General features: G+C 39.8%; 2 protein-coding genes across 2 annotated transcripts in view; one reads left to right on the top strand and one right to left on the bottom strand.

Moving 5' to 3' along the window:
- LOC139709270 (uncharacterized) overlaps positions 1 to 8,115 on the bottom strand; it is a 32,924-nt gene extending 24,809 nt beyond the window's left edge. Inside the window, exons 1-8 of the mRNA XM_071621219.1 lie at positions 8,027 to 8,115; positions 5,721 to 5,788; positions 5,232 to 5,292; positions 4,549 to 4,599; positions 3,621 to 3,843; positions 2,078 to 2,185; positions 1,212 to 1,334; positions 598 to 699 (exon numbers count right to left, since the gene is read on the bottom strand). Of these exons, the coding sequence (XP_071477320.1) occupies positions 598 to 699; positions 1,212 to 1,334; positions 2,078 to 2,185; positions 3,621 to 3,843; positions 4,549 to 4,599; positions 5,232 to 5,292; positions 5,721 to 5,746 (694 nt within the window). The 5' untranslated portion in view covers positions 5,747 to 5,788; positions 8,027 to 8,115. The remainder of the gene's footprint in view (positions 1 to 597; positions 700 to 1,211; positions 1,335 to 2,077; positions 2,186 to 3,620; positions 3,844 to 4,548; positions 4,600 to 5,231; positions 5,293 to 5,720; positions 5,789 to 8,026) is intronic.
- A 1,978-nt stretch (positions 8,116 to 10,093) lies between these two features.
- The window catches only part of LOC139709277 (centrosomal protein of 112 kDa-like), a 31,789-nt gene continuing 19,914 nt past the window's right edge, over positions 10,094 to 21,968 (top strand). The window contains exons 1-13 of the mRNA XM_071621225.1: positions 10,094 to 10,158; positions 12,486 to 12,585; positions 13,033 to 13,099; positions 13,737 to 13,854; positions 15,190 to 15,377; positions 15,496 to 15,501; positions 16,211 to 16,298; positions 16,940 to 17,041; positions 17,531 to 17,806; positions 18,290 to 18,389; positions 19,335 to 19,453; positions 19,754 to 19,897; positions 20,565 to 20,719. Of these exons, the coding sequence (XP_071477326.1) occupies positions 12,495 to 12,585; positions 13,033 to 13,099; positions 13,737 to 13,854; positions 15,190 to 15,377; positions 15,496 to 15,501; positions 16,211 to 16,298; positions 16,940 to 17,041; positions 17,531 to 17,806; positions 18,290 to 18,389; positions 19,335 to 19,453; positions 19,754 to 19,897; positions 20,565 to 20,719 (1,454 nt within the window). The 5' untranslated portion in view covers positions 10,094 to 10,158; positions 12,486 to 12,494. The remainder of the gene's footprint in view (positions 10,159 to 12,485; positions 12,586 to 13,032; positions 13,100 to 13,736; positions 13,855 to 15,189; positions 15,378 to 15,495; positions 15,502 to 16,210; positions 16,299 to 16,939; positions 17,042 to 17,530; positions 17,807 to 18,289; positions 18,390 to 19,334; positions 19,454 to 19,753; positions 19,898 to 20,564; positions 20,720 to 21,968) is intronic.

Genomic DNA, 21,968 nt, shown 5'->3' with positions numbered 1-21,968 from the left:
TTTTTATAGCATTACAGGCAGACGACGGACGGACGGGACGACGGACGGACAGACGCCGCAGGCGATCCCTTAGTCTCCCCTCACCTCCGGTGGGCTCGACAAAAAACAATCACAGCATCAGCATACATCTCAGAAAGTTTTTGTGGGGAACAGGAAAACTCTGCAAGAAGGTTAAAAACTCTCTACTTCTAACCAAGCTAAGTGCATATGTATTCCTTTTGTCTTTATTACACATGCATGATACAAGTAAGCGAATATTTTGCTGAATATGCCATCTACTTCCAGTGAATATATTGCAAACTGGGACTTGAAAAACAATTCTGCACGTACTTGAAGTTGTGATGAAGAACCAGTAACCAACTGAGAAATAATTATCATCCTTTTTAGGAGAAACATTGATTCTCCACTTTGGAGACAATATACAATGCATTTGTGTTACTGCCGGCAAAATTTTTCACAAGCTGTTAGCTTCCAAATGTTGGTCAACTTGCAAAGTTCGCAAACGAATAAACACACTGCACAGTAAACTGTATATGCAATAAAAGCTACAGCGCGGGAGGCAGGATGCCTTTGGATTCAGCATGGGCATTAACGTACCCCTTGGGGTACTCTCCGGTCCTGTGTCCTCCGGGATGCTGTCCCCACCTGGACTGGCACCAGTACTCCCCTTCTGGGTGACCGATGGAGTGGGATCTGAAGCTTTTGGAATAAAGACACATGGAAATAGATTGTGATTAAAAACATCAGTCCTGCATGCAAGACATGCAGCCTTCTAATAGTAGGTCAAGCGCTATGGGGAAAAAAAAAAATCATCTCAAATGTTGAAGACTAGTCCCGAGTTTTCTTGGGCTGGGGTGAATGGGAAATACGTGTTATAGCGAAATCAGTCCATCTTCATTGGGTTAAGAGTGATAACATTTTTAGAATTTCTGAAGAGCAGGAATGCAGTGCAACACACACCATATCTAGATTTCATTTTTCATCAACAGCTGTCAATATTTCTTATTCTAATTTCAAGCTGCCTTACAGAAATAATGACTTGCAAATTTCTCATAACGTGTTTTCATATTGCTACAAAACAACAGATCAAATACACAGTTGTCACATTCTAGCTTCTACAAACCTAAAAAAGACCCCCCCCCCCAAAAAAAAAAAAAAAAAAAAAAAAAAAATTGATGTATTCCCTGAACTTTGAGCTTTCTGGCTCTCACCTCCAGCATCAGTGCTCAGTTTCTGAGCCCCAGCCTTCATTGATATCTTGCTTGTTTTCTTCTTGGGCTTGGGCTCATCCTCATCAGACAGCAGGCCAGCCAGGGGGTCATCCTCATCAAATTCTACCATTTTGGGAGAGAGAGTCAGAATGGTGCTTACGTGGTCCACTTAATTATCTTCTCCATTCTTTATTATCATTTACCACATCTTCATTGAGCATGTGACAACAACATACAATAACATACCATAGCTATTACATATACCTTGTATCTTAATTACATTGTACATGCTTCGTATATGTTTACTGTATGATATTTCAGCCCAGACATTCTGCTATTTGTGAAATATTTGAAAAGATTTCGCAAAGAAATATTTGAAAAGAAGAGAATTAATCAAGGATGCTACACCTCAAGAATAACAAAGTAGTAATGAGACGAAGGTAAACCCTTTCTTTTCGTTTCGTTTTTAAGTTAGCGGAATAACCCCACAAATGAATTTTTTATAAAATTGTCAAATCATCTGCAAATCTTTCTTGAAGTTAAACTAAACATAACTCTCTGTGCTTTGTAATGACTCCTACCAAAGACAAGTTAATGTCAAAGTCTGGCTACAGATTCAACTCTGACAAACTTTGGGAGGGATTCACTCACTGAGGGCTGCAAAGCTATTTAATATTTTGAAGAGTATATGTACAACAGTGCATTTAGAAATTACACTGGCACAATCATACACGTTCAAAAAGAAATACAAACATATAGACACACATACAGCTATGCTCATTCATACTTTAATATGCACCAATGACCATGGGCAATAAATGACACATTAATGATAATGCCATAGGAATTGAGATGCATTCACCTACCTCCAAAGTCAAATGCCTTCGACTGAGGCTTAGACCTGACAGGGGCGGTTTTAGACAACGAAGATGGTTTCTCGCCTTCATCTCTCTTTGAAGCCTCTGGTAAATTTCCTGGAGAGAAGAAAGACACACAGTATTTAAAGATAATAAAAAGTTTTGGTACCTCAAAAGTTTCCCTGAATTTCCTTGTCTTGGTTTGTGTTTCACGTTACAGTACATTGTCTGTGAGAATTACTCGCCCCAAAGTGCTCTCATGTCTTAGTAATCATGCAATAATGGTTTCGTACCAGAGCCGTCGCCGTACGGCGTCGATAAATATTGTACGAAACCACTGACTGCGACCAGCAGCATGCAGCCCATTGTACGCATAGCTAACTGCGACCAGCAGCCCCATACGCATAGCGTAATGGGGCTTCGCATTGTAGCATTCAGGATCATGACAGAATTAGTATCGCGGGTAAATGGCAACTTAAAATCCAAAAATTTCTTCGATTTGAAGACTTACCAATTAAGTTGAAGTATTGAAAACAGGCTTCGAACAACGTTTGGTTCTGCAAATAGTCCCTTATTTTTCGAATTGATGACTGAATGTGACTCAGTCGAGAGGACCTTGGGAGAGCTACTACACTGACTACTACGGCCAGCGCATGCGCACACGAACATCTTATCCGTTGATGGATTTGAACTTTGTGCACATGTGATGTGTTCGCATGCACTGGCTGTAGTATTCAGTGTATGGTAGCTCTCCCAAGGTCCTCTCGACCGAGTCACATTCAGTCATCAATTCGAACAGAAAGGGACTACAGGCAGAACCAAACGTTGCCCGAAGCCTGTTTTCAATACTTCACCTTAATTGGTAAGTCTTCAAATTGAAGAATTTTTGGGATTTTAAGTTGACATTTATCCTGCGATACTAAATCTGTCATGATCCTGAATGCTACAATGCGAAGCCCGATTACGCTATGCGTATGGGGCTGCTGGTCGCTATGCGTATGGGGCTGCTGGTCGCAACAAAAATGATATCAAGTCTTTTATTTCCCCCTTTAAACAAGTCGTGTTAACCAATTTGAAATTTGTGTGGTGGAAAAACAAGTACAAAAACTTGAGTCCATTCGCAGAATCATTCCAGCATACTTGCAGTGCATGTAAAAAACAAAAACAAAAACAAAAACAAAAACAAAACACAGAATTCTAATATGCCACAAGTCACTGGTATTAAATCAGTTGAAACAATGCCAAACAAGTATCTGTCATAAAGACCTTAACTTAAAAATTGCTTAGCTGTTTGAACCATCTATTGTAGAGCACCGAATTCAGGCACAATGAACAGTTTTCCATTCTTGTGAATGAAATATTCACAATGCTGCAAATGTTCTAAGACTTGCAATAAAGTAAACAAGCATGTCATAAGAAAATTGATGTACAAGTAGATAAATACACATCATGTATGTACACACACACACACACACACACACACACACACACACACACAACACACACACACAAATAAATAAAAAATAAGGATACAGATGGTGGAGACTTGTACCTTTGCCATCCCTTTTCCCCAAGTCATGGGTCTTGAAGATGTCGTCCTCCTCCAAGCCACTGTCTATAGTGAAAGTATCCCTCCTACCAAGACCAGCAGGGCTGGGCGTGGTCCTCGAGAGAGGCGAGGGATCCCTCTTGGGGTTATCCTTCTTGGTGGAAGCAGAACTCTTCTTGGGCTTCAGGGAGGAGCTAAACAGAGCATCATCCATGTCATCCATATCCTGGCAAGGGCGTGAATTAAACACAGACAAATAAAAAAACAGGGTGTTAACCACAGGAGCAATGATAATGAAGGGATTATCAGATTAAGCTGAAATTAGGCATGCCTTATTAACACATGTTGTTCATGATTAATGACAACTTTGAAAGCAGTAGCATTATCCTTTCAAAAGTTATTAGAGTTGAAAATGATGAGCGTATACAGGGTTTGTAAGAAATGAAAAGGGGACTCTATTAGAAACATCTAATCACACTGTTCTACAATAAAGCGCTTGAGAAAAACTGCTAAAAACACAGTTTCCTGTTTGTTTTATGATCCCAAACTTTAACATAATGTAGAAGAAGACTTGCTCTTTCAGAAAATATGAAAAACTTAAGATTGGCTAGATTGACCAATTTCACCTATTTTCAGTCCTCACACAAATTCACTGCATGCGACTTTTTGTTCATTTTGTGATGCACGGTCACATATATCAACAGAAGAGAAACATACGTGCAGATGAATTTAAAGATAAATAGATCAATCTATTAAAAGATGGACGGACAGATCGATTCCTATTGAGAGTGAGTAAAGAAAAGAAGAGGAAGAAAGGGAAGGACAAGAAGGAGTAGATGATGATCATGATTTGGCTGGACATATTTAGCCCAAACACATCGTTTTTAAAGTAAGCTACAAGTATGTACGATAAGACTATTTCCACACTTACAGCCAATGCCTTTGTGAGGGCTGCGACATCGGCATCTGATACACTGGAGTCCTGAAATACAAACAATTGAAATCCATTAGTATAAACTACAGAATACACATTCAAATAGTTGAATGTAGCCACGAATTGTATCAACAGATGCAATCTATGAAATTATAAGTCTCTTTAAAAAACTATAATATCAATAATGAGATTTCTAAAAAAAACAATTACCCTTCTTTTCTGAGTATATCTCATCTATGCATAAACTTTATTTACTTTGACGGAAATCTGCATTTGATTTCTTAAATTGTGATATACATTGTGAACCACTCTCACAACGATCATGCAGAAAGTCATGGTTAGTGAGAATTTTGTGCAAATTAATGACAAAAAATAGACAACATATGAGCATGACCAATTTATTTTCCTAATTTGAAAGAATTTTGGAGAGAAAATAGATACTTTGACTCCTATACCATCCCCAAAAATCTGAATTAAAAAAAAAAAAGTATGATTATCAAATCATAACATGATAGCATAAGTGCCAATCAATTCATAACACAATCACTTAAAATCAAATAATGATCCACACAGTACGGTAATCATTTACGTAAATCATTTACGTAAATGCACATATGTAAATGGCATGGGGGGAGGGGGAGGACAAGAGGTAAACCCCACTACCTTTAATTTCTACTGACCTCTTCACTCGCATTGATGTCGGCAGCCAGGGAACTATAGAAGTCCTCATCTTTGGCTGGTCTATGGGAGCAACAAAGTGCAAAAATTTGGAGCAAAAAAAAAAAGGTGTAAGAATCCACATACTCTCAGATGGAAAATGAACAAACAAACAAATGAACAAACATACAGAATAGAGTTGCTGTCACTAGTACCAGATATAATCCACATCACAACCTTCTCACTTTCTTTGTATGTTTGGTTTGTTTAAATGATAAAAAAAGGAAAAAACAATGTAATTACTAACATCAATATTCTTAATGTTATACCCCTACCAATATTTTCAATATTACCATTCAGCATAATAATATTTCCAGCAAGTTGGTATCTTTAAGATATCAAATTTTGAATCATTCCTATTATCTCATCTTTCATGTTTGCAACTCGCTAAAAAAAGAAGGAAAAAAAAAATTTCATGCTTTTTCAAAAGCCAGCATGCTACTTTTACTTACGCTGAAGATTTCTTTCTTGTAGTCATTGTCAAAACTCTCTCTGAGCAGTGAACACATCAATCACACATCTGAAAGATACAAAAGTATAACCAGAAACATTCACAACAGTGCCCTCATAAAACTTTTGCGAATTGGAGCCTACAGCCGTTTTCACAGCATGGAACTTTCGTAAATTGCTTCTGACACTCAAATCATTGTGTAGAAAAAAACAATTTTGCGTGCATCATACTTTCACAAATCTTACAGCCTCACAAAATTCCAAAAAGTTTCATGCAGATGGTGAAAACTGCTGGTTTTGCCATTTAGTCATGAATTCACTCCTGCCTGACCATGCTTGTAAGGGGAAGTCCCTAAAAACATATTTGTTTGAATGAGAACAGCAAAATGCGACGAACAGTTCAGTGAAAATTGACCAAATTCTGAAATTTTGAAGGTGTGACAAATGAACAGAAATTGACTAGAGTCTACTCAGTTTCATGTAGCATGTGCAGACAGTTAGCAAAGTCATAGTATAGTTGCGTATGAGAGACCCGCACCTCATCATAGTTAATATGTACATTTGAATATTTCGTCACTGAATTTCTATGAAATCCCACTCACATACAGGAAAAATGCTGAAGATTCCAGTAGAACCACAAGTTCACTGATCGATACCAGAAATTTACAGCTATCGTCCTCAAACAAATCTTACCACCTCACGAAATTCCCAAGTTTCATGCAGACAGTGAAAACTGCTGCTTTTGCCATTTAGTCATTCATATTAGATTACATGCCTGCTGCGAAGCTGCCTGACCATGCTTTAAAGGGAAGTCCCTAAAAACACATTTGTTTGAATGAAAACAGCAAAATGCGAGGAACAGTTCAGCAAAAATTGAACAAATCCTGAAATTTTGAAGGTGTGACAAATCAAACAGAAATTGACTAGGGTTCTACTCAGACGCATGTGCAGACAGTAACTGCGACCAGCAACCCCAAAACGCGTAGCGTAATGGGGCTGCGCACTGTAGCATTCAGGATCATGACAGGGGTAGTATATCGCGGATACATCAACTTAAAATCGAAAAATTTCTTCAATTTGAAGACTTACAGACCTGGGAAGTTGAAGTGTTGACAACAGGTAACGTGCAGCGTTTGGTTCTGCCAATAGTCCCTTTCTGTTCGAATTGATGACTTAATGTGAGGAACCTGGGAGAGCTACACTGAATTGACGGCCAGCGCATGCACACACATATGCACATCACATGCGCACAAATTTCAAATCCATTGACCGGATAAGATGTCTGTGTGTGCATGCGCTGGCTGTCATTTCAGTGTAGCTCTCCCAGGTTTTTCTCGACCGAGTCACATTATTAAAGTCATCAATTCGAACAGAAAGGGACTATTGGCAGAACCAAACGTTGCACGTTACCTGTTGTCAACAGTACAACACTTCAACTTCACCGGTATAAGTCTTCAAATTGAAGAAATTTTTTGATTTTAAGTTGATATTTATTCGCGATACTACCCCTGGCCCTGTCATGATCCTGAATGCTACAGTGCGCAGCCCCATTACGCTACGCGTTTTGGGGCTGCTGGTACGTCGCAGTTAGTGCAGACAGTAGCCCGAGCAGACGCTGTAATTACGCTGTGCGAATACAGCCTGTCGCGACATACCATGTACAGCGACTGGGCTGTGTATAGTTATGCAGACAGTTACGTTAGCAATGGAGGTGTCTCATACTTCCTTCTTCTTTGCTTGAATTCCTCCAGTCAGGAAAACTGCTAAAGTTGCAGAGTTGTCTAAAATGTGAGGTCTATGTCACATAATGAATAGTCACAAACAAGGTTACTTTGATGAATGAATAGTCACATAATAGGTACTAACGTTAAGTCGTTAGCTGGGAGACATTCTTGACATGATTCATCCCACCACAATACACATGCTCAAATGTATAAAAATGCAACATCCCGTCCCCTCATTCCGGGGTATTCAGAGCTCCCTGCCGCAGTTAGCACATCCGTGTAAGGGACGGAGACACATCCAAAAGCACAGTGCACAGTGGCAGTGCATACACACAGGGGACAATCCTCATCTAGGGCCTACCGCCCGACGCCGACGAGAGGCCGAGCCATGGCCATCCAGGCGACATTCGTTTCGCATCGTCCCCGCTGCGCTCTTGGACCGGACCCGCAACCCGAGCCGAGAATGCGAATGTGTTTCTCACTCACGCTCTAGTGTTTTAGGATACCACCACCTGGCATTTGCAGTGCCATATAAAACTGCAAAACTACATCCCTGTATATAAGACAAAAAAGAACGTGTTTACCTTCATTGTTTTCCACTCGTAAGTGACAGCTACAGAGCTCAAATTTGCTGCGCTCGCTGTTCATGGCTAATCTGGCTAGCTTACAGTTAGTTGTGTGTTAAGCTAGCCGAGCGAGCCCGAGCGCAGTGTGTACGTACGTGTGTATACTTAGCTCGCGAGCTACTAGTATTATCCTAGCGCTGGCATCATTAGCATCGCGTCCATCTCAACAGTAAATCAAAATCATGCAGAAATTGGAACAAGAATAAAACAAAATGACGTATAATTTGAAAGTAACAGAAGAAATAAAGTTATATAAAATAAAATAAAAATATATTTATATTTTTTCCACGTCGAAACTTAAAATTTACAAACAAATAATATGATAAATATTAAACATTTTGTGACCAAGAAATGAGTGGTGCTCCTTTTCTCACTTACACCATAGGGCCAAACGCCATTTATTCTGGCGCGTTCACTGCAATACGAATATCAGGAGAAGGACAACAATCTTATGACTTTTTCAAAACAAAATAATGGTCTGCTACTGAGTTCTGCCATTTGAGATTGTATAAATCTCTATTGCCTGATGTGGTTGAGATATTATTCCGGAAGTTTTGTACCTTAGTTACACCAAGGAAATGATTTTAAGTCATATAATTACAGTTAATATGTCGGAGTACGAGAGCCCACAAAATGTGCTAGTGTAAACGGAACTGATCGGTAAAGTGGTGAATACAGAGTGAAATTTAGTGTATCATTATTATGAGGATGGGAGGAGGAGCAAAAACTGAAGGAGGGGAGCGGAGCGAGAGCAGGGAAAGAGTACCTGCTTTGCTTGGTTTATAAGGAATACCTTGACTTGTCGAGTCAATTCTTACCAAAAGTAAGCGTGTGGACCCAAACTGTCATAATTGTGAGAGAAATCACTGAATAAAATAGACAAGAATGTGTTAATGTGGTGATCATTGTATGTCCACGGTGAGTCTACAACGACCAACAACAAGTACTAAGAATAATGAAAAGGGGGAAAATAAATATGCCCTGTTTGTTACAGGAAGATGAATCTATACATTCCTAGATACATATAGTATTTAAAGGGATGGTACACTATTGGTGGAGATGAGAATTGGGATTTTAACTTTTTGCGAGATACCAAGAAAACACCTATGAAATAGTACTTTAATAGGCCTACAGAGCACACCATTTTAAGAGGAATTCAAAGTTTATTTGATGAAAATCGGGTTTGGAATGACTGAAACATCAAAAAAAAAAGTAAAACAAAACGATCATAATAAAAGGTGGGTCCCACACTTTATTAAAATCGCTCTGTTTTTGGATATCTCAGCCATTTCAAAACTAATTTTCATCAAATAAATGTTGAATTCCACATGGAATTACATGTTCTTTCATATTTCATAAGAGGTTTCTCATTATCTCACTGAAAAATGTTAGAAACCAAAGATTAGGTCTCAACCAAGACTATACGATCCCTTTAAATCTGCGCTGTAAATTAATCAATTCTTTACCTTTTGCTTGAAAAACTAGGTGGGTGGATATTCAAAATAATACGTTTTAATCAACAATCTCTCTTTTCTTCATAGGCATCACATTCGAGAATGTAATGAAATTCATCTCCTATACAATATTTTACTTGCATTTTACACAAGTTCTCAGTTCAACTTCAAGGGGTATTATGTTCATACTTTTAACTGCCAGAAACAACATCTATCTCTAATAGGTTTGGGGACAAAAATGTTCAAATATTTTCCATAACACAACTCATCCTTACATATCCTATAAGTTGTACAGCTACGTGAGTTATTTAGATAAAAATTCCACTCTTGTTCGAAATCTTAATCCTAGCCAAAGAGATTTTCTCCTCTCGGTAAATCTCTTGATCCTAGCATGAACTGTAGGTCCACAGTAGTGTCAGTGAGACAACTTAGCACTGTGCCAGTGTGCATGTAGTAGTCTTGGCGCAGACTCCTTTACGACGAATAAGGGTTTGTGTGCTATTATACTGTACATACTGGATGCTAGCGCCTGCAAACTAGACAACGGCAGCTATTATTGGATGACGGTTGATAACGATACAGGACTTCGGTCTAGGTTCTTTCTCCTGTTCTGCTGGCCGGGGGGAACAAACTATCGTGAGTTCTCGAAGGTCCAAATAGTATTGAATTACTAGTACCAAATACATTGAAGTTGGCGATATGTATTGTCCGTTAACTTAAATTGGAACGTTAGATTTTTTCTCTTCACAAACTGCGCCAGTCCCAAACGTTGGTTATGGTGTTATGTTTGTTGTGAGTGAGGAAACCCTAACTGTTTTAGTGTTTACTAGCCTACACTGTTAGTGTTACCCTTCTACAAATAACAATGACGATGTACCTCCGCCTAACTGGTTAGAGTAGGAGGTTATGTTATTGTCAGAGTTTGTTTGCAACTTGTTACTTGTTGAAATAATCCCGTGTCGAAATAATCACTTGTTGAAATAATCACATGTTTGTCTGCCTCTTTGCACTGTAGTATTTTAATTAGTAACTCAAAAAGTTGTAAACGGATTTGACTGAAACTTTAAAGGAAAAGTTGATAATGACAAGGGTCGATGATTAAATTCTGGTAGTAAATTTATGAAGGATTTTTGGCATACTCGTGAAATAGGCCCCACCACACTGCGTGTCCGTACATAGATAGTACGGTGGCTCGCCAGTTTATACTTGTGAATTCAGCCCCTCCGTGTGACATTCCTCGGTAGATCAGCACGGCGGTGGGTCTTTCTGCCACAGTATAATACTCGTGAATGCGGCCCCACCAAACGGCGTTTATGCGAAATTGATACAGCGGTGGGGCTGATTTCCACAGCATAGCATCTTTCGTCCTCCCTTTCTCCCATTTTTTCTTTGGTCTTCAACTTTTTATTCTCGGAGACGGAAGGACTCCCTAATGTCCCTCAACTAATTTAATGGCCAATTTAACCATGAATACAACGCTACCTAACCCTACCTATTAAACCCTCACCTAACTAACTTTGCTTGCTAACGCACAGGTGCACGCGCAGTGCGGTGGGGCCTATTTCACGATTTTGCCAGACTTTAAAAAAAATCTTTTGGCCAATAAGGTCAATACTATAACAGTCAAAGTGACAATGAACTTCAACAACAATGAAGTTCAAGCTGTGCCAATTGTAGGTTTGCATTGTATGCACACTTACAGAAGTGCATGCTCAGTGCGAGATGCTGTGCAGCATGCAGGAAGCTGATATGGTGAACACAAGGGTAAACGCAAGGCTTGTTTAGCTGGTTATCATCAATTGGGAAATTTGGCTATTTTCAGCATACATAACGTATGGCTGGAAATGAGCTGCTTGGCAGAGGTCTGCACTCTCCGAGACCAAGTACTATTCAGTATTCTAGTTACAGCTCACTCCCGTTATAACAAAATTCTGGTAACAACTAAGTAAAAATTCATACCACATTATCCACTCTATATATTTTTATTGTTTATTTGTTCAGTCATAACGAAATTTCGATTATAAGAAAAGAAAACTGTGTTGTCCTGAGGACTTCGTTATAATGGGAGTCCACTGTATCAATATTATAGATGGGTCTAGAAGGAAAGTTTGTAAAGTATGGATTCTATCAATAACTAGCTAGGGTTCTTGACCTACACTACAGCTCACAGTGATTAGCAGCAGACACTACTTTTGAATTTCCTGCTCAACAGGTGGGACCGTTTCATGAAACTTTTTGTCGGTAATTTGCGCTGACAACTATTAAAAGCTACTCAAATCCTTGCGTCTGATTGGCTGATAGCAAATTTGTCGGTGAAAACCTCCGACGAACTCGTTGATGAAACGCCCCCCACTGGGCCCCATTTCATAAAGAGTTGATTTGATGACAACTCTTTGCTGGAATGACAATTGTCATGGTAACAACAAGAATACAGCTTCCTGATTGGCTGTTTGCTGTGGGAAGTTGTCATTCCAGCAAGAGTTGTCATCCTAATATCTTTTATGAAATGGGGCCCAGATGGAACTGGTCAAGCAAAGCTATTAAATCTCACTTTGGTCACAAGCTAAGTGCATATGATTCAAAAATTGATTGCTATGAAAGATAAGGACAGTCCTACGATGCGACACTGGCTTGATCTTTATTTTTTATGCTGTAAGTTCCCTAGCACTTGGGTAGTTGCCGTAAGTTGTCGTTTTTACTGTGATTAATCTTTCAGGGTTAGGTGCTTTAATGTAAAACTTTTCTTTCTTTCTTTCTTTTTCTTGAGCATGGAGAACAGCGGGTTAGATGAAAATACCTGTATCCAAGAGATGTAGAATCTAAATAGGAATCATTGCAAAAGTTATTACATCACAGTCATATACAGTATTATATTGACGAACATACATATAGTATGATTACAGATATTGTAGCAATACGTGTTCTACTAATGGTATCAAATATTCATTCAACTGCATCCATAGGTCTGCATAATGGCAGAGGACAGTCCAGAACTGGACGATGAGTTTGACAAGTTTCTTGCGGAGATGAAGCCATATGTCCTGAAATTACCTCATGCGTCAGGTAAGTACCACAAGTATGAAACATCTTTTCTGGAGAAATGGTGGAGGGAGGGGGGGGGGGGGGGATTTACTTCAAAGACAGCAGGCAATCATTTTTAGGCTGTGGGACTAAAGAAGCGATACGGCTAAATCTACCTGTACAGCAGAGATCTACAGATTCTGACCAACGGTATCTGTCGGGATACTCTTCATAATTAACATAGTTCATCTGTCATATATGTCTCCACACAGTAAATACATGATATATATATGAGGAGGTGGTTTACTGTAGTATTGTTAGGAATTTTAGTGATAACTGGAGTCAAGCTCTAAGATTCTCATGTGGCAGTTCTTGGGGTCATTCCTGAATATTGATCCTCTGTATTGCTTACCATAACATTACAGACATGGTGTTGTGATTGGTAGTTGCTTCTTTCAGATCACATCCTTTTTCTGTCTACTTTCCCAGAGAGGCAGCGTTGCGCCCTGTGGATCAAAAAGTTGTGCGAGGCCCCTGGACATGGAACAGTTGGCAGGTGAGAGAGGTTGCTCTTGTTGTGTAACCAGCTCCGATTCTGTGTGGTGGTGACGTGGCCTGGCAAATATCATGTCTTCTGCTTGCAGTCAAGTAACCTTGTATGTTGTTTGTTGTATTTGATTGCTGAAGATTTGTTCCGCTTTGCACTGTAACAGTGAAAATAACCAGTAGCATATCACCCATGCTAAATGGGAAACTCCCGTGTCAGGGATTTTGCTGACTTATAATAAGAGATATTCATGCACTTAACCTTGCCTAAGTCGAGTCTATTTGAATAGAGGAAATAGCTTCGACTTTGAGGAAATTTGACTTATGAGGGATTAAAATCAATAAAATATAAAGAGAAGAGGAATTGAAAAGACCTTTGATTTCGGCGATTATTCAACTTATGAGAGGTTGACGTAAGCAAGGTTGACTGTAGAAGCTTACAATGTACGTACAGTTGAGTCTAATGTCATACTATGTCTCTTTCAATTGAAAAGACAAATACTGATACCTGATATATGTATACTTTGATCTAAGCAATCATTATAAATGTATTTTTGCTTTGTATGATCTACCCTATTTTTGTTTCTCTGTCAGAAAGACTAGTCAGCAAAATATATAAACATTGCCATATTCTGTGGTACTTTCAGGAAAAACAGGAACATGTACACTAAGCTGCTGGTCCACATGCTTAAGAAAGGTATGCTGGAGGGCCCATTTAGCAGCAGGCCGGACCCAGGCCCTTTGCCTACGCTTCCCGCATACACGGTGAGTATGGACATACCCATGTAACTGGGAATAGTATCCCTCCCAGTCCAAGCTTTCACAAATTCCGTCAACTTTGATAGGAAGATGAACTTTAAGACACCAGAGTACATGTACTCAAATATTGGCTGAAAATGTTTTGAAATTATTCAGTGGTGGACAGTGAAACATATTTGAATACACCACTGTTCTCTCTGATTATTAATGCATTAGGAGCCATATTAATCCAAGTGAGTTTACTGAGTGATCATAAAGTGAACATTGTACTTGTCGTTTTCCAATTTTAGTCTTTGATAATCCGATTCGGATTATCACTATAGTTCTCTTCCATATTGACTTCCAGCTGAGAGGCTTAAGCCCGCTGCACATTACACGATTTTGACCCGATTCACCGGTCTTAAGACCTTAAGACTAGAAGTGTGACGTCACAGTCTTGCCAGTTTCTGGTCGTACGACTGGGTCTTAGCGCCAGTCGTAGAGATTTAACATGTTGAATTTCTACGACTGGTCGTAGGCTTTCAGTCATTCACAATGCAGTAAAATGCAAACGCACACAGTGCGCACTGCGCGCGTTTTACAGTCGGGTCGTATAGTGTGCGGTGTCCGGTCGTACGACTGGTCTTAAGACCCAGCTTGGCTTAAGACTTTAAGACCAGTCTGATCGTGTAGTGTGCGGTGGCCTTTATACAGGTGAGCGTTAACGAATACATGTAAAGAAACCAAAGGAGAGAAAAAAAAAATGTCATCTCCATTAGCAGTCATTTTTCTCACAGACTGTGATGCTTTCATTTTGATAATAGAGTGTAGCCTCAGTTTATTAAGCTGTTTCTCCATTGTCAGCAATAAGGAAGGAAATCACTACCGGGGACTGATTCCATATAAGAGGGGTCTGTAAAGACTGACAGTTGCTGTAATTGCAGTTACCATGGTAATAAATCTTGGACTCACATCTGAATGGTTGCTGCACGAATGCTGCCACAAAAACCGCAATTATTGCAATCCCTCAATTTGTTGGAAAAAGGTTTATGAAATATTGCCCTGGTCTTTGGATGTTTGAATCTGTGGCAAATCCACCTGTGTCATGTAAAAAAGAGGGTTGCTATTTTCCGTATCCGAGCAATTACCCCCAGAGGGCAATTACCCCCCCCCCCCCCCCCCCCGGCTAAATACTGGTTAGTGGTAAGGTTAGAGTAAAGATTAGGGTTAGGGTTAGGTTTAGGGTTAGGGTTCGGATTAGGTTCAGGATTAGGATTAGAGCTAGGGCCAGAGGAAGGGTCCAGGGTAATTGCACAGGGGGTAATTACCCTAGACCCCTATTTTCTTCTCTTTGGCTGCCAGTCCATCTATTTCGATGAGCCCACCCAGACCAGGGCTCTCCGGAGGGGCGAGCAAGGCCACATCTTACCGGACTGGGTCAGCGGAGAACTGTGGTCAGGCCAGGAGAGTGCGGAGCTCAGGTCGTCGGTCAGGTCGAAGGTCAAGGCAACCAGCATTCTCCAGGAGCGCCAAATGAATGTCGAAACCAGGTCAGAGAAATTTCTCATGAGCGTATGTTGTTCAGCCATTAGCTCCTCTGTTTTGTTTTGTTGTTTGTTTTTCATTTAGAGGTCTCATGTTTATTTGTTATTGTTGTTGTTTTTGTAGACAGAGGTTTAGTGAAAGAGTGAACATACACCGTAAAATTCCAGTCACTGTTTGATATTCTAATTTGTCAGTTGAATTTTCTTTTGATATTTATTTAATGAGGTTCAAATGATATACCTTGGAATGCTGTAGTTGCAACTGTTATTCTTGCATTTATTCAATGTCTTTTATGAAAAACTGTATATATACTTTACAATTTTTAAATTACAGTGTGATATTTTGATTTGTGAAATAAATGAACTTAATATCCATTGTGAAGGCACGAGGCTCAGCTGATTTCATCAGGCAGGTGGTTTTATTGTCGATATAATATTTGCAGTGATTTAACATATGTTTTTTCTCTCATTATTCAATGAGAGGTTAGTTACACTATCACACCCATGACTGTGACTCAGTTGCAATGAAATTAGTCATTAATTGGTAGTAGAATGAAGTCAATTACCATTCATTCATTTGCCAGTTGATTTGTTGATTACTGTAAAACATGATATATTCGCGGCATGAATTTTTCGCGAATTGGAGCCAACGGCTTTTTTTTGCGGCATGAAATTTTCGCGAAATGCCACTGGCATTCAATGCATATAGTGTAGACAAGAATTTTCGTGTGCATTTTAATTTAGCGAATCTTGGCGCTCGCGAAATTCGCGAAATTAAAATGCACGCGAACATTCCTCGCTTTACAGTAACTTCACTTCACTTGTATTCTTGATACTAGACCAAAGGGGCTGAGAGACAGCGGGGAGGGAGATATAAGGAGTAATGGACTACCTGACAGCTACCAAACTCATCTCAACGTGGCGAGAGTGAGTGGTTTCTTGATCTCTCTAAGTTGACTCTCTGTTAGCTCTCTTTTATTGGAGCTGGGAAGAGGAGGGGTTTGGTTTACCCCCCACTCAATGTGCAGTATCCACATGAAAATGACCAATGACACTTGTTTTCTACGGATCTTCAAAGGTTAGATTATGTTGGTGCACATGCATCATCATGCAAAGACTATACAATTATCTTCATTTATTATTCCGTATAGTATTACAGTATAATTCTCTTCCTCTTGGGATAGGCAGCCTGTAATGGCCTCGGGCTGTACTATTGTTCTATTCTTGTTTCTTGTGAGGTTTATAATGTTCTACTGGATAGTCAGCCAAATTCAATAGCATAAATGTTGATCTCTGTAAATTCAACAGCCTTCCTACTGACAGTGTGTTAATTCCAGATACCTATGCATGTACCAATACCTACACAAGACAATACCCATTTTTTATCATCAGGCAAAAAACAAAAGACCTTTGTGGTTTTTGTGTTTGTTTCTTTGTTTGTTTGTTTTTGGAGGGGGTCAATGATAATCGGGTAAACTGGCCAGGGAATGGTTCATAGAGGCTAATGTAAATCATTTTGGTAGTCATTCATTGCAATTCATTTTTTTTTTTTCATGAAACAATTTTAGGCTGAGATAAGGAACAGACACAAGGTGTCATTTTCATACTCTTCTGATGAAGATGACGATCCCAATCCGAGAAAGAAGGAAGCCAGATCATCAGCCAGCAAGGTAAGAAATGCAAATTGTCTCTAAAATTTCATTCATTATGTTTTAAAAAAAAGGTAGAGAATGTCTCATTTAGACTACATTTTGGGTGACTAATGGAAGAGAATATGCAGATAAGTGTACAGACTGCATGGTACCAATGGTGCACGTTACTCTGCACCTGCAAAAGGATCACACTAATATTGAATAAAGACATACTGTAGGTTGGATAAACAGTGCATTTAAGGATACATATGCACCATATTTGTCTCACGAAAGATCACATTCTATGGCGGATCCAGAGGGGGGCGCACTGGGCACGCGCCCCCTCTTTCTTTTTTTGTTAAAAACAAAAGACATAAATAGAAAATAATGGGGGCATGCGCCCCCTTTATTTTTTATAAAGGCACCTCCCCTTTACGGAATTCCTGGATCCGCCCCTGACGTTAATGAGTAATTTTGTATTTGCAAATTATAGACATGACCTTTGATCCTCATTCACACCGGATGCAGATTCCATCGGACAGAGGGGCACTCACTGGGCTCGACTGGGCCGCATTCGAGCCAAGCTCTGCATCCACCAGAAGGGCGGGTGCAGCACCGTCGCTACCATTGGGATTGAGGGGAGGGGAGGGCAGGCTGGCATCATCCCTGGCCATGGAGGACGTTGCCATGGAGACCAGGCGGCAGGAGGAGCAGCATCTTGAGATGCGGACCAAACTGCTCGAGGCCAAGTTTCATGAGGAGAAGCTCAGTATTCAGCAGAGACACGATGAGGCAATCCAGAAGGTTTCCTTTTGTTCCTATCTGCTTTTTGACTTCTTTTTCTCCTTTTCTTTAGCCTTTATGCTCATCAGTCTCCTTTTGAGGCAAGATGGGATGTTTGGATTTGTTGTGACAGGTTATTATGAGACAGATCATTTGGCTTTTTCAAGAGTATTCGAGAGTTGAACAAAGTCCATATGTGGTATAGGAAGGTTTGACTTAATTTATAATAATGTGAATTGTGGGGATGAGATACTGCTCATATGGTTGCATACAGAAATCTCTGATGTTTTGCACTTATGCCCAGAAAGGGGGATTTGCCTGCCCTAGAAATTGCTTTGTAAAACACATAGGTAAAGACATCTTAAGTTTGCATGGTAGTAATATAAAATTGTATTTCTTGAGGGATCTTATAGGCTTGTATTGTTGGTCTTTCTCAAATAACGTTTGACAAAGTTCACCAACATTTCAATAACGGCATCTCTTGATTCGTCTTTACCTTGTCAGATACTTGATCGGAAGAATGCAGAAATGGACGAGATCAAGACACATTACAGAAATAAAGTGACAGACTTGGAGGAGACTAACCGCAAACTCGACAGAAAGTGTAAGTAGTTGTGGTGGCGAGCTTCAGTTTACTGTGTATGCATAGTGTGTCGGAAATAGATTGGTCGTAATAGGTGGCTTCTTTGTGACGATCTGTCATGAGAAGTGTTAAAAAGCCGTCTGTACCCGTAGTTTCAGAGAACTGCTCATGTCCAGTCATTATTCTTTGACATAAGTAGGCACTAAAGTAGCGCGGCTTGTTACCTTTCTTTTGTTATTATGATGAGTAAAATATATGCACTACTTGTATTTAATATGTCTCTTTCAGTCAATCTGCATAGTTACCAGTGGCTTGCATAAAATTTTTGATTGCCAGCAGGTCAACAGTATGCCATTTTTTACCCTTGTTGCTTCTCTATGGTACGCCGTGCCTCATGAGTACCACCAAGGTTTTTGAATTGCTAGGAGAGTAGTTTAATCCTTTCAATCATATGGCAGTGTTTGTTTATGCTGTTTGTTTGTTTGTATTTTATTAACACCAAATAGTACCAATAATATTGAAACAGAAATGGTAGACTTCTAGATTTGTATTACCATAGAACCTAGACTATCCAGTTACAAAGAAAATTAATGCATACTGGTAACTTATTTCACTCTGAGGGTGCATGGAATCTTGTCATTTTTTTGTAGCATATCTTGCAACTCAATTCAGAATCCTTGTTGTTATTAGACAGACTTAAAAAAAAAAAAGAGGAAGAAAATGACATCCGTCTCTCTGTGATGTCAGTTGAAGGCCAGCTTTCTGAAGACAATATAAAGCAATACAATTTACAATATATTACTTTGCAGTGTCTTTTATATGATTTCTTTCACTAAGCAGCTTCAGCTGTCACCTGTAAGCTGTTAGATGTTCAGTATAGTTAAACATAGGGTAGTTTTCTGTGCCGGTAATGCTGACCACCCCTTTTTCGTAATGATGGAATCATCCTCCTTCTGTTCCCTCTAGTGCAAACTCTCACCAAGGAGTATGGAGTTGCCAAGGAGAGTCGCGACAAGCAGATTGCCGAGCTGAGGAAGATGGTGGAACGCACCAGCCAGACCACCTTGAATGACTATGAGAAGAGGGTGGGTAGATTAATCAATACCCACAAGATTGCCAGAGTTTATTACTATACAAACTGTATCCAAGTCATGCATCATTGAACTCACTTTAAAGGGATGGTATAGTTTTGGTTGAGATGGGGATTAGCTTTGAACTTTCTGCAAAATAGTCAGAAATCATCTTTGAAATATTAAAGAGCATACAATTTAGAGAGGAATTGAAACTCGGTCTCATCAAAGAAAAATCAGGTCCATCAAGATGTAAGTCAAGTTAATACGTACTTTGTGTTTCCTCTTCCGTCCCACCCCCTCCCCCACCTCCAGCTGCATGAGGCGGTGGCCGACCTGGAGCAGGAGAAGTTTGAGATGCAGAAGAAGCAGACCAGCGCCATCCAAGACATCCTGGAGGACACTAACACCAAGCTGGCCAAGATGGAAGCTGAGTACAATGCTCAGGTTGACAGCCATGTGAGTGACTGAAGGCAGGGTGCTACATAAGCGCTTGCCCAATTGCCCAGGGCAAGTGAAAATCAAATTCGGGCAAGTGTTTTTGAACAATGATAACAAATGCTTGCCGAATTGGGCAAGCAAAAAGTTTTGAAGCCACCTTTTTTTTTTTCACTTATTTCCCCCCCCCCCCCAAACAAACCCACAAATTACAGAACCACACCATTGAATTTTATGTACCTTCTTGCATTTTTGAATGTTCATGTTTCAGTCTAAAAGCAGTCAGGATGCGTGAAGATCGTATGTCTACCACTTTTGCTCATTTTAGCCAAAGGTTTTTACTTGCAAGTTGTGCTTAGTGAAAAAGTAGGGAAGGGGGAGGGGGGATGGCTGCAATATACTAAATTGTAGAGTAGTTGAAAATATGAGCAATCACTCTCGGCTGTGTTGTTCTTATTGTCTTGATCAGGTTTTTGCAGAGATTTGTCAACTCCTGTATGCTGTATGTGTCTTGAGGCCTTTTTTCACTTGTGACCAAGAGTGTACTAATAAGCAAGGTCACAGTATATGATCATCACACCTGTTCACACAGCTAGTACATGGCTTGCTGTAAATTCGATGCACTTAAGTGTCAAATTTTGTAAATTTTCTTGGTAAATCGCTATCCCTTATGATATTCACTTTCAAGGCAAAGGTGATCCACGACCTAGAGGCCAAAGTTCACCAGCTCACGAAGGAGTCCGCCGATCAGAACGCGGCACAAACCCGACTCTCAGAGGACAAGACAGAGATGGAGAGACGAGCGAAGATGCTGAACGTGGAGCTGGAGAACATCACCAAACGGTGGGATGCCAAAAACTTTCACTTTTCTTTCAATAGGCGCGGTCAGACTGGCAAAAGAGATTTAAGAGCGCGATCTTTAAGATCTCAAAGTTTTGCCAATGTGACAGACAACTTCCCGCGAAACTTCCCACAAAACTTCTTACGAAACTTCCCATATCAACTAGGGATTTTTCCCCCACCCCCTTCAAACTTCTCCATCTTTAGCCAGTGTGACCGTGAGAAACTGAAACTTCATGGTCTTTGTCACATGACCAGTCCACCACTTGCTTGCGAGCAGTGTCTCCGAAGCTGAGGCCATTGTCATGTACAGGCGTGCATTGTTATGTCACAATCACTAGCCATCAGAAGGCGCGCTCTTTCTTCTTTCTTGCGCATGTGCACCAATGACCCAAACTTCTCGGTCCAAAGATCGAGAAGTTTGGCTGCCAGTCTGAACGCACGACAAATATTTAGCGAAGACTTTGCGATGTTAAACTTCTTGATCTTTTGTCAGTTTTCTTGTATCGAAAGGGTGCAGTCTTCCCTTCTAAGAGTTGCCCAATTTCTAACCCATGATCAGAATATTACAAAGACAAAGTTATCTCAAACTGTTAGCCAGTGTAGTAGTGATAGATGAAAAGACTTTTCAAATGTGTTCTTTTTTTTAAATTCTTCTTCTTCTTCTTCTTCTTCTTCTTCTTCTTTTTTTTGCCTCTGCCGTGGAGATTATGTTTTGAACAGCATTTGTTTGTTTGTTTGTTTGTTTGTTTGTTTGTTTGTTTGTTTGTTTGTTTGTTTGTCATTTGTAGATCTGTTTGCAATATTAGATAAAAAGTGTCAGGGTAGATCTGTTGTGATAAATGGAACAGTTAATTAGTGTTTGTTGGTGATTCAAATCAGGATCCAGATCCATGATTTGTTAAGGGATGTCGGCCCAAATGAGGCTGTAAATTTGGTGGAGCTTTGCACTTTCTAAGTGTTTTTAGCCTCTTTTATGCTGATGACTTTGTCCATAGTCAAAATCTCTCAAGTGAAGCAGCCATTTGATCGTGAGTTGAATGTTGCAATACATACATATCATAAGATGCCATTTTGAGCTGCTGTTAGCATCGTGTCTGCTTCTTTCTGAAGACCCTTGATGGTATATGAATGCTGACCAGAAGCTGGTGAAGAAAAACATGACTCTAAATTGATTAGAGTTTGAGATCAATGTGTCTAACCTGACTCCAGGACTTCTTCTAGGTACCATATTTTTTGCTTGTTTATTTGT

Source organism: Diadema antillarum, unplaced genomic scaffold (genome assembly GCF_040938485.1).
Source record: "Diadema antillarum isolate AM-2024a unplaced genomic scaffold, OU_Dant_1.0 seq00001423_RagTag, whole genome shotgun sequence".
Classification (NCBI taxonomy): Eukaryota; Metazoa; Echinodermata; class Echinoidea; order Diadematoida; family Diadematidae; genus Diadema; species Diadema antillarum.
The sequence above is the reverse complement of the archived record's forward strand: the minus strand, read 5'-3'. Positions and strand labels throughout refer to the sequence as shown.